Raw genomic sequence first — 12,378 nt, 5'->3', positions numbered from 1 at the left:
GGGCAGGGGTTAAGCCACAGAGTGAAGGGGGCGGGGAAGAGGCTGCTCCTTCCTTGTGGGCTTGTGTGAGGTGTCTGGAGCCGCCCCCCAGTGTTCCCATGTGGCAGACAGGTTGTGAGACACACAAACACACTGCCACCTAATGGGCAGGAGGCAGATGGCCCTGCGAGGGACTGGCTGCCCCACCACCACCCTCTACTAGTGACTGTGCGGCTGGGAAGGGACCGGATCCGGGCGCAGCCCGGCCCCTGCCTGCCTGGAAAGCACTGGGTACCAGAGCCCCTCACCCTCCAGGCGGTCCTGCTCTCCCCTGCAGTGGGCAAAGGCAGGAAAGGCCAGGGCCAGGGCCCTGGGGAGCGGACTTGTGAGAACAGTGACGCTCTGGCTGAGCTCTGGGAGGGTCCTCTGCCTGGCTCCTGCTGGCCACCAGCCACCCACCTTCGCCTTCTGCACCTGGAGGCGCTGAGCACAGCCAGCCTGCTGCCACCTTCTGTGACCACCGGGGACCTGCGGCCAGTCGGCGCTCAGGGCTGGCTCACCCTGCAGCCACTCAGGAAGGCATTGTCCACACTCCAGAGCAGAGAGCCTGCCAAGCTAACCCTGGTCCCAAATCAGGCCCAAACCTGCCCCCAGCCCCCAGGCGGCCCCTCGTGTCCCACTGCAGAGCTCTGGGGAAGGTACCCAGACACCCCCAAGGACACTACCTGGCTCCAGCACAAGCCTGCTGGAGACTAGTTGTTGGGGTGCGGCAGAGGCACCCCAGGAAACAGCCTCAGGGCCCTGAGGTCACCATGGAAAAGGGAGGAAGGCAGCCATGGCATTTCCAGCTTACCTCTCACCCCCAGGAGCAGAGAAGATGCACTACGGCCCCCTGAGGTATCGGAGAGCAGGTCCATGGAACAAGGAAGCTGCCCAGGCAGTCGGGGGCTGGAGACCCCAAAGACTTGGCCTGCCAGGGGGCCCCTGAGATTGGCCCTGCCTCCTCCCCAAAACAGGTGACTCCCAACTTTTAGATCCAAGAAGGCTGCCTGAAGACTGAATGGTCAGGACCCAGAGTGAGCCTCGTCCACTATCCCGATGTGGCCCCAGGGCTGCTGGCCTGCTTGGCTGCGATGCAAGTGCGGGTCTGAGGGGTGCAACACAAGCTCTGCCCTTGGGTGCACCTGTGACTGTCACCCACATGGAGGTGCAGAGCAGAGAAGCATCAAGGCCTCCCACCCTGAAAGGGACCCCAGGCTGTGCCCTCACCTGAGCCTGGTCCAGCTAGGATGGGCACCGCACCCCCTCGTCTGCTCCCAGACTGAGCTTGGTTTCCGCGCACGCAGATCAGTCACACTGAAAACAACACACAGGGCCCTGGAATGGCCCATGGTTGGTGATGGGCAAGAGGAAGGACGCTGTGTAGGACAAGGACCACGTCAGCCTCCTCTCGGGCCGGGACGCAGGAATAATCCGCAGCAGGTCCCCAATCTGCATTCACCTCTGAGGATGGACAGCCGAGAATCCCACTGACCTAAGACGGAACTGTGTGTGTGACCCACGACTGTGGCAGCATCAAGGGAGAATAGCCACTTCCATGAAGTCCTTCAGCAAAGGTGGGGACGCCCGGTTCCGTGCGACACTGGGGAAGGGGCCAAACCAGGAAATTGTGGTCCTGACCCCCCAACCTGGGGAACCCTTGCCTTCCATGACCAGACCCGCAGTCATCACGGAGCCATCGCCAGTCTGGGTCCAGGTGGCTCTCAGCAGGTCCTTCTCGAAACAGATGCAGGCGGGCAGGCTGGACACACTGCCATGTACACAGCAGGCGGGGCTGTTTTTATTGAGTTCAATCAAGGCCAATCAGTGGAGGCCAAAGAGATGCAGGAGACAGCATAATCCAGTTCTTAACTGTTAATTAAAAGCCTTCTTCCCTGCTGCCTGGACCTCAGTTCCACTGCCCACAAAGGGCAGCCTGGTTCTTCTGGGCCCGCCCTTGCCCTCAGCACTCCCTTCAGGGCAGCACAGGCCTGCTGGGCGGGACAAAACTCAGATCCCCCGCCGGGGTCTCCTGCTCCCACACCCACGCAGCCTGGGGAAGCCATGGGGCACATGTCCCATCCAGCACAGAGCAGCCCATCTGGTGATCAGAGCCACAGACGCCACCATGCGGGACTCAACAGCAGTATTTTACTAGCGAGGAAATAAACTGTAAAACCCCTCAGCAGAGGGCGACGGCCCACCCAGGGCAGCCCCGCCCCAGGGATGGCGGGCTCGCCTGGCACAAGGAGCCCTCCCAAACTGCCTGCTCCTTGCTGTGTGACTGTGCGTGAGGCTGTCCCGGGTGCAAATGCTCCTCTCCTCCCGAGGAGGGACAGCCCAGCTCGGGGGCAGGTGGGCGGCATCCTGAGCCCGTGTCCCAACTCCTACCCTGGGCGTGGCCCCACCTGAGCCATCAGAGCAGACGTGGACCTTGCAGGAGGCCTCGCCAGGAGCATAGCTTGTGAGTCCTGGATTCAGGTCTTCCTTCCACACACCCGCCTTGGTGCCCGTGTGCACAGGGTCTCTCCCTGGGCCTGGACTCGGTGAACTAATTAAAAGCCTTGTGGCTGGGGAAAGGCCAATGAGAAATCCTCTGCCTGGTCCATTGGCCAGGCCTCCCCTCCTGAGCCTCCCATACAACACACTCCGCACCCAGGAGCCGGTGGCAGGGCCCACAGCGGGCCGGCAGCAGGGTGGAAGTGGCGTCCTGGGCACAGGCAGAGCGAAGACCCACTGCAGGTGAGGGCCCAGGTGCGGCCCTCCTGTCCCCATGGCCTCCCCAGACCACAGGCCCAGGTTTGCATCTGTGGGCACCCAGGTGTGAGGCGGCCCTGTGGCTGGCGTGCCTGTGCTCAAGATAGAGGGGGCCGGGATGTGTGTCTGAACAGCAGGGAAGAGAATTCAGAAGGAGCTGCAGAACCACCAGGGCCCTGTGCACTAATCCCAGCAACCAGACACCTCATCTCCAGAAGCTGGAAAGTCCCAGGAAAAAGACTTCAGGAGTGGCTGGATCCAGGCTCCAGCAGTGTCACTGAGACCCTCCTCTCTCTCTGTCTATCTCTCCTGTGTGTGTGTGTGTGTGTGTGTGTGTGTGTGTGTGTGTGTGTTGAGACAGGGTCTCACTTTGCAGTCCAGGCTGGCCTTGAACTCACAGCAATCCTGCTGCCTCAGCCCACTGAGGCCTGGGATTAGGCCCCTCCCCTCACCCATGCTTCCCTACGCTGGCTTTGTTCTCAGGTGTCTATGGCAGCCCTCCCCACCCTCCGACACTTATGGCTGCAACATGGAGCCCAGAGGTAGGGACACCTGAACTAAGTCCTGATTGGCTGGCATAGGTCATGTGACTTGGGTCATGTGTCCACAGCCAGTTACTAAAGTGAGGGCACAAAGGTCCAGAGCAGAGATCTGGAACCGTTTTCTTCGAAGAGGCAGATGAAAACCACGTCACCTCTGTCACAGCTACTGAGCTCCGTGTCACAGCAGGAAGGCAGAGAGCATGTGTGACTGGCAGAGCTGTGTGCCAATAAAACTTTATTTACAAAAGTAGCATGAGGGCTCAGTTTGGCCCTGTAGTTTGCTAGCCCCTGCCCTGGACCAAACCAACCCCAGTCCCTAAGGAAGCTCGGGGTGATATGGCCCCAGGACCAGAGACAGGGACCTACGATCCTGGTTGATGTCCCCCAGAGAGCCTCAAGTGCTCGAATTTGGGCCTTTTGGAAGGTTTTGGGACTATGGAGCCTTGTCACTGACTTGGTGTCTTAGTTACTTTTCTCATAGCTGACAAAATACTTGACAGCCAAAATGAAGAGGAAAGGTTTGTTCAGTTCACAGTTTGCAGAGGTTTCAGTCCATCGCTGGCTGCCCCGAGGCGGGGTGGCCTGGCAGACGGCACCACAGAGGGCAGCAGCATGGTGGGCAGAAGGCCACACAGCGAGGAAGGACACGGCCTTGGCAGCCTGTTTCTGCCCCTTTTGTGCTCTGTCTGGGCCCCCGGGATTAGGGCGGCGCCAAACCAGTCTGCACCCTGATTCAGAAATCACCTGCCCTTAGTCCCAGCACTGCTCCAGGAATCACCCACCGTGGCCCTCGGAGGGTTTGGGGGAACCCTGAGACTGAGCCGAGCTGCTAGGGTGGAGGAGACGGGTGGGGCCAGGAGGGGCTGCTCCTGCCTCCCTCCCTCCATCCTGTTCGGAGCCCTGGGTGGGACACTCTGGCTGTGCAGAGTCCCCAAGAGCATCTGGAACCACAGGAAACCCCCCCGCCATCTGCAGAGGCCAGCAGGCAAGTGTCTTGCTTGGCTTGCAGGTGGGGAAACTGAGGCTCATCCCTGGCTCTCCCCGGTGGCAGAGGGCCTCGAACCTCTCCCAGCTGCTGGCCTCTCCACCAGCAGCAGGGCCTGGACAGCTCACCCTCCCCGGGCCTGTGCCCCCTGCTCCTGCGCCCTGGGCCCTTGCGGCAGCCACTGCTCACCCTGCTTTACCAGCTGTGACCGCTGGGAGAGACAGGCCCACTTCCAAGGGGATGGACAACTGCCCAAGTGGCTCCCTGCTCCTCTCTCCCCAGTGAGTCCACGCCTCCCACATACTGCGCCCGGACCAGTGCCTGTCCCTGTGACCAGCAGGGAAGTTGGGGAGGAGGGGTGAGCTGTGCAGCCGCCCCTCTCTGAGGCCTCATCGGCCTCCCAGACCCCATCAGAAACCCGGCCCATGGGCTCCTGGGTCCGGCGCAGGCTGCCTAAGTCAGGATTCAGAGGACAGCCCTGGGCCCTGCTTGCTTGCAGGCCACCCCATTGTACGTGTGAGGGCGGTTCCCTGTGGCCTCCCAGCCTCTCCTCCGAGCACAGTGACAGTCTCAGCCCTGTGCTGTGCAGGGCCGGCCGGTGGCTCTGCTCCTCCACCAATTTCCAGTCTTGCAACCCAAGGGGCTCTGGGGCCCCTTGGGGCTGGGGTCCACCCACTTCCCATCTGTGCCCTTCCTGGAGGCTTTCCCTGATTCATTCGTTCATTCCCAGGTGACAGTGGCCACCCCTGCCTTCCTGGACACTGCTGCCCCCTCCCTGGGGTCACCCTGCCGCAGCCTCGGCGCTGGTGGTGAATCTGCATCTTCCCCTGGTCCTCTTCACACTCAGGCAGAGTGACAAGCAGGGAACGGGCCCCAGCAGCATCCTGGACGCCCCTGGCTGGAGACAGGGAGTCCTGCCTCTCCAGCCCACACGGCCGTAACACTGTCCTTTCTTCATCCTGCAGTTTGCGGGCGAGGTCCCCGAGAACCGTGTGGAGACAGTGGTCGCCAACCTGACCGTCATGGACCGTGACCAGCCCCATTCGCCCAACTGGAACGCCGTCTACCGCATCATCAGTGGGGACCCCTCTGGCCACTTCAGCGTCCGCACCGACCCAGCCACCAACGAGGGCATGGTCACCGTGGTGAAGGTGGGTGGCTGCGGTGTCCTAGGGTGAGGCTGTGCCCCCCGCACCTCCCCCCCATGCCTGACACCTGTGTTTCCCTCCTTAGTCCCCTCACAGGTGAGCTCCACCAGTGGGCCTTCACCAGCCCAAACACCCTCGTGTCCTGAGAGGATCCCGAGTCATTCCGTAGTAGGTTTCATGATTTTATATATAAAATCAGGGCCTCCACACGAGCTAGAGCCCAAGACCTTTTGTTTTGTTTTGTTTTGTTTTTTTGGTATTGGGCATGGAACTCACAACCTCGCACTTGCCAGGCAGGCACTTACACTGTTGAGCTAAAATCCCTGGCCCTGTTTTTTTATTTTGAGATTCAAACTTTCGATCCTCCTGCCTCATCCTTCAACGTAGCTGAGATTACAAGCGTGCATCACTCCCAGCTGTGACTATGAAGTGGGAGTTCCTCTGTGCTCCACAGTCCGCCCTGGGTTTTGGCACTGGAGGAGGGCATGTGCGGACTGCTCATGGGTGGGGGGTGCAAGCCTGTCCCTCTCTGTCCCCCTGTGTCCCCTCTGTCCCTCTGACATTTGTTACACCGCTGAGAGGTCCGGTGCGGTTGTTTTAGAGTGGGATAGACTGTGGCATTGGCCCATCTTCCATAATGGTTTTGGTCACGTCTGCTTTTCTAGAAAACTGTCCCCCACCAGATTTTCAGAGACTTACGTAAGTCCGCCGTCTCGGTGGCGGAGATGCAGCCTCTGACCCCAGCCTTTTTCTGTAATACAACTCGTATGACCCGGGAAAGCGGAGTGCGGGAAGCTGACAGTCTCGTTAGACAGTTCAGCACGAAGTATTTTAGTAGCTGTCATTCCAAAGCGGTTGTTAACAGGACTAAGAAGAAAACAGGAGAAAGGGAATGGAAAAGTGGGCTCAAAGATCCTGCATGTGTCCAGATGTAACGAAAAGCAGTCTAATTCGGGCTATATCATTCAGAAAATGCACTAGGCTGCCAGCCACACAGAGTTTGCCATAGACATTTGCTCCTTGAGGGTTTTAGTCTCTCAAGTAAGAGGAATCCCAAGACCAGCAGAGGAGGCCAAGAACACAACTTCAGGGTCAACAGAGACCCAGTCCTCCCGTCCTTCTGTTCTGTCATGCCGTGCTTTCATCCTACAGAAAACTTCATGGTCCAAAACAGCTGCAAGAGCTCCAGCCACTGTCAGAATTTTACAGGCAGCAGGATAGCAAAAAAAGAAAAATATCTTGTTTCTCCTAAGTTTAAGGAACTGTCTGGACCCTTCATAAAGGTCCTTTAAGAATCCTCTGTTATTCTAGGATCTTCCCAGAACATCTGTTTACATCTTCTTAGTAGGATTTAAGTCACATGGCCATTCTTAGCCAGAGGAGACGCTGGGTATCACAGTTCTTCAGCTGCTGTGTTTTCTGAACCGCTGCTACCGAGGCAGAAGGGGAGGTGTAAGAGAGCAAATAGGTTCTCCCCGGACTCGCCCTGCATCCTCCATCCTCGGCACCCCAGTCTTCTTCCTGCTTGGCAGGAACCCGACATTCTAAGCAAGCCAGGAAGACTCCTGTAAATCCCTCTCTTCAATCCCTCCATGAGGGATTCCCACCTCTCATGACTCTCAGGAAGCAGGAAGACGTCAGATGAGGTCCACAGGCCCCAGCTCCCTGTGCCCTGCTCCAGAGGGAGCCAGTGAATCCCACAGGGCCACCTCGAGCTGTGCGGAAAGCTCGGTGCCCACCGGGCCCACACTGTCAAGCTGACCAGCCTTCAGTGTCCCCTCTGAGCCCAGCAGTCTGCTGTTGTTCAAACCCCAGTACACAGCACACTTGCAGGGCTCAGCTCCAGCCTCCCTCTGGCCCCGCCCACCTGAGTCAGCCCCGCCCCACCCCTCCCCCAGTTCCAGAACCGAAGTTCCACCCAGAGCCTGGATGAGTTGGAGGCTGTGCGTCTCTGCAGGACGCTGCAGGGCTGAGGCTGAGAGCTGGGGTCCTGTGGGGATGGCAGAGTCACGGAAGCTGCTGCAGGACAGGAAGGGCGATGGGAGGCTTGTGCTTTGTCCACCCGCGGCCCTTGTAGGCTGCGCCTGCTACTTCCTCCTGGGACATCCTGCTCATCCTTTCTTCGTGTATTACCCAGTATTTTCGGCAGCATGGGCCCCCCTTCCCGAAGAAGGCCACTTGTCACCTTGAAATGCAGTTCTTGGGGGAGGCCGGGTGTGCCAAGGAGGGCCTGTGCACAGCACCCAGGGTGGGGACCGGACCTGCGTGCACAGATGGCAGTGATGGCCTCCAGGCTGCCAGCGTCCTCACAGGCGGGTCTTGCTGATGTCCGCCCTGCCCTGCACCCCGTCTGTGATCTGGAACCCCCAAAATCCATCACTTTAGCCTGGGTGTACTGACTGGGGTTGGGCACCCAGCCTGTCTGCTCCAGGTCCCAAACCATGGGGCGTCTGTCACCCCTGCCCCCTCGGCCTGCACTGCCACCCAGACTTCACATCTCTAGGGGGTTGCTGTCCCCAGAGCTTTGTCCAGCCTGGCCCTTCCCCGGAGCACATCCCTCTCCCTGGCCTCCTGCTGGCCACTTTCTGAGGGGCAAGGGGCCGCACACCAGAAGCTGCTGCAGGCCTGGGGACATGTCCTGCAGGCCCCAGTTGGCCTGCCGTCCCCCCACCACCCTGCCTCTAGCAAGGTGGGACCCAGCTCCTCACCCAGGCTCTCTCCCGTGGAGTGGAGTCTGCACCCCAGGGTGCCCCACGGCCTCCAGCAGGGCCCATTGTCCCCAAAGCGCTCCACCCCCAGCCATGGCAGTGGCTGGGCCTCCCCTCAGCAATGGATCCAGCTGCCCTAATTGAAATTGCAGGAGCAAATTACTTATTGATTTCTCCATTACAGACGCGTTTTATTTTACCTTCCTGGGACTTTTATTGGCCATTATAGTCTTTCTGGAAGGCCTACTTGCTCAGGCTGTGACACCATTTTTAACCCGGACTCGAGGCATTATTCCACAACCCCGGGGTGGGGGGGAGAAAACCAATAAATGGGGAGGGAGGTCCCTCTGCACTGGTGGCTCTCCACCTACGCCACCACCAAGACTCTGGGACTCAAGTGTGTCTCAACCACCTGGCCCGGCCAGGGGTACTGGGCAGGGGTTGACACCACAGCCAGGGCTGAGCTCTGCCGTGCTGGGGACCTGGTCACAGTGTGAGACCTGTGGGACCTGGGTGCTCCTGGAGTGGCCTTGTGGGTGCCAGGCCCCGCTGTGAACAAGGAGCTCACAGGTGACAGCTGCTCCCAACCTGCAGGGCACAGTGATAGGCACTGAGGAGGCAGAGGCACTGGGCACAGCCGTCTCCCTCGGGGCTCTGCCTCCTATTCCATCAGTACTGTGTTTAGTAACGGGCCAGTGTGGGATTGTGGGAGCTCACAAAATTCAAATGTCATCTGGCCACAGACTCCTAGCAGCTGCCCCAGGGTAAGACCAGGCTTAGAGCCAGGTGACACCCACACCGCTGCCAGCAACCATAGGGACCCAAGGACTGGCTCCAGGACCAGCACTGCTGTTTTGTCACGAGGTCCCCACACGGGCTGGGAAGAGGAGGCAGCGACCCTGTGGAACGGCAGCTTCGTCCACATGTTCTGTGGAAGCGTAGGTTCTTCACTCCCAGACCTCAGTCCTTCCCTTCTGAACGGTGTCATCCTCCAAAATACTGCTGGGGCATGGCTGGGGATTACAGCTCAGCCACACAGCCCTGCCTGAGGGCTCCCTGTCCCCGGGATGTCCGACCACGTCCCTGGGAGGAAGGGTGACCAGCTGAAGGGCTGGTCCCTGAGGCAGGGCCTGGAGGCTGGAGCTCAGACAGAGCTGGAAACCCACAGCAGCCCCTGGGCTCAAGGGCGACAGCCTAGTCCCCCTGTGACAGCTCAGCGCCCCGTACCCCTTCGTTCCTTCCCCAGCCGGCCCCGTACAGGAGATGTTTCCGAATCAGCGAGGCCTTGGTTGCTCCGGGGTACCGGTCCTGGGGTCAGAATTCTAACCCCGCCCCCACTCCAGGGAGCCTGACTGCGAGGGAGAGACCTTCGGTGAGGGTCTTGAGACTGCACTTGAGGGTCTTGAGATTAGCAAGGCAGCCCCGGTGCAATCCGGGGTCCCTACAGGAGGAGGCTGAGCCGGTTGAAGTGGGGCACGCCTGTAACCCCACAAATGGAAGAAAGACGGAGGGAGGAGGATCACCTCAAATTCGAGGCCAGCCCGGACTACACAGTGAGACCCTGTTTCAAAAAGAAAACAATCAACGCAGGCAGAGGGATGAGAGCAAGGAAAGGCGTGGTTGGGGGACCCAGAGAAGCCGGCCGAGGGTGGGGCCCCCAGCACCCCAGGCCCTGCCTGGTTCCCGAGCCTGCCGTCTCCCCAGCCCCTCCTCGGCTCATCCAGGACTCAGAGGCCTTGGCCACCGAGGTGACGGTGGCAGGTGCCAGGCTCAGCTCCTGGCTCAACCGGGGGCATCGGTCAGTTGCTTTGCATTTTCATTTTCTCTTACTGTAATTAAGGGTACGTGGATCTTTATATATTCAGAATTCACTATGGATTCTGATGCTCAAACAGACCCCCTCTGGCTTGTGGTAGCCAGGACAGTGGGATCCTGTGTCCTCTCACCTCCAGCCGCCCGCTCCCACCCTTCTGCTGAGCAGCCCTGTGCACCCCCAAGCTCTCCTTGCTTTCCTGCCTCGGGCCAGAAGCAGCCCGAGGGCCAGCGCTTGGGGACCGTGTCAGGCCACAGGCAGCCGGGCCACTCACAGCCCAGCCTCCGTGGGCCCGCACTGGGCTTCACAGTTTATTACGCTGCTGACATGAATATGTAACCCAAATTTAACTTCAGAGGGTTTTTACTTAACTGTGTGCACTTTATTGTTGTATTTCATTCTTCCTACACTGTGCATCTTGGTTCTTGACATTCTCGGCATAATTGCTTATTTACTTTACCCTGTGATGTACATAAAACGCTAAGAATACCTAATCCGAAGTCACTACCAAGGGCGGGAAGGTAGATGAGAGCTGATTTTCTTCTACTGCTGCTGCTGCCGCGGAGGAGTTGGGGATCCCAGCCTGTGCACCTGTGCCCAGGGCAGAGCCTTCCTTGGGAGTTGTGTTCCCAGTCCATGGACACTTGGTCCTGCGTGGTTTGGAGGCCACTTGATGTACAATTGTGCCCCAGGTGAGAAGTGAGCTAGCAGTCCCCAGCGTCAGGTCACTCGCGGTGATGTCAGCCTGCCTTCCGTCCCCAGGCCTCCGTTTCTGCAGCATTTCCCCCGCAACCCTTGCCTCCTGAGCTGCTTTCTGAAGCTACGAGCAAACACACAGGCCAGGTGCTGCGCTTTCCACCTGAAGTGTCCCCAAAACTCATGTGCTTGGCCACAGGCTGATGGACTTTGGGGAGCTGATCTGCTGGGGCTCCACTTCCTCAGGCAGATAAATCCAGGGATGGACTCCCCATGCAGTGGTGTCTGGGGAGTTAGGGAGCCAGCAGGCAGGGCCAGGAGGAGTACTGTGTGGTCCCAGGCCCCCAAGGCTCTTCCCCTCCCCTGCTCCCCTCTCCTCCCACCCTCTGCTTCCTGGAGACCATGAGGGGAGCAGCTCTGCTCCGTCCTCCCTCCAGCCAGTTTCTGCCTCACCTCAGACCCTCAGCAAGGGACCATCGGGCCACACACTGACACCGATGCCCCTGCCGCACAGCAGAGCCAAGTCCCCTCCCCAGGGCTATTTCCCTCGGCCCTGGTCGCAGAGGGAGGAAAGGCACAATGTCCTGTTCACTCTGGGGTGGCTCTGTGCTCTCCCAGCGTGCTGGGGACCTCGCCTCTCAGGGCTCAGACTGTCTGTGTCTCTCTTGTGGCCCATAACGCAGCCCCACAGACCGCATTAGTTACCAAGGAAAGAGGCTCAGCAGCACAGTCTGCCTGGCAAGTGCAAGGTCCTGAGTCTGATTCCTGGTACCAAGAAAAAGAAGAGAGGTTCGTTTCATCTCATGGTCCTGGAGGCCCAGAGTCCAGGGCCTGCAGCTGGTATTGGTCTCCCTGCCCATCTCCGCAGGACCATCTTCGTCCTCCTGTGTTAGGGAGTGCCCCTGCTGTGATTCTGCTGCTAAGTCAGAAATTATCTATGACTTCCAGGACAACGAGAGCCAAAAGAGACTCAATTTGAGGATTGCTTTTTTTTACTGGGGGGGACCAGGACCCCATGCTTGCCAGGCAGGTGCTGCACCACCGAGCTAAACCCCCTGGCCATTTATAATGACTCTTATTTGCATAATTCTTGCAAGCAGTGCTGTAACGTACAACAAAACACAAAAGCACAGTACCGCAGTGCACAGTACAGGACTGTGTGGACAAGAGACTCTATAAACAGGACACAGGGCCCGTTGCGGGGGAAATAAATAAATAGAAGACCACGCACATGGAGCAGTGCGTGGGTCTGAGCATCGCTAAATAAGGAGCGATGCATCCGCACTGGGGACTAGATGCGGGCTCACCTCTGCGAGGCACCTGCCCTGGCGCTGCACTCTGCCCCCAGCTCTGCAGGACAGAATCTGAGTGCCAGGGAACTGGGCTGCAGTGCGCATCGCCTCGCTGCCCAGGCCTCACCTTCCCCGGCTCTCAGCTTCTCCCAACGGGAGCCTGGGTCCTGGGTCTTGCTCGGCACAAGATACTTGGCACATGCCAGGCTGGGATTTTTAAAACGCAGTTGCCACGCATCTTATCACATGGCCCCCGGCCCAGACTGCTGCAGGCTTCGGGTCTCAGGACCCCATGCCACCTCTGTGTAGCTTCCCTTGGCCCAACATGAGGGAAAAGGGTGAGCAGAGCCTCCCTGGCCACACACCTCCAACCTCAGACTTTGGGAGCTTCCAGCCAGCCAGGAAGTGGTCAGTTGGGG

At 59.2% G+C, this 12,378-nt stretch overlaps 1 protein-coding gene across 2 annotated transcripts in view; it reads left to right on the top strand.

Annotated features, from left to right (window-relative positions):
• Cdh4 (cadherin 4) overlaps positions 1-12,378 on the top strand; it is a 467,544-nt gene that overhangs the window by 441,735 nt on the left and 13,431 nt on the right. For both annotated transcript variants that reach the window (XM_063248080.1, XM_063248079.1), the window contains exon 9: positions 5,268-5,453. In XM_063248080.1, the coding sequence (XP_063104150.1) occupies positions 5,268-5,453 (186 nt within the window). The remainder of the gene's footprint in view (positions 1-5,267; positions 5,454-12,378) is intronic.

This window comes from Cavia porcellus, unplaced genomic scaffold, assembly GCF_034190915.1.
Source record: "Cavia porcellus strain 051 isolate PalLab524CR breed Dunkin Hartley unplaced genomic scaffold, mCavPor4.1 scaffold_5, whole genome shotgun sequence".
NCBI lineage: Eukaryota > Metazoa > Chordata > Mammalia > Rodentia > Caviidae > Cavia > Cavia porcellus.
Note: the sequence above shows the minus strand (reverse complement) of the source record. Positions and strands in the feature narration are given on the sequence as shown.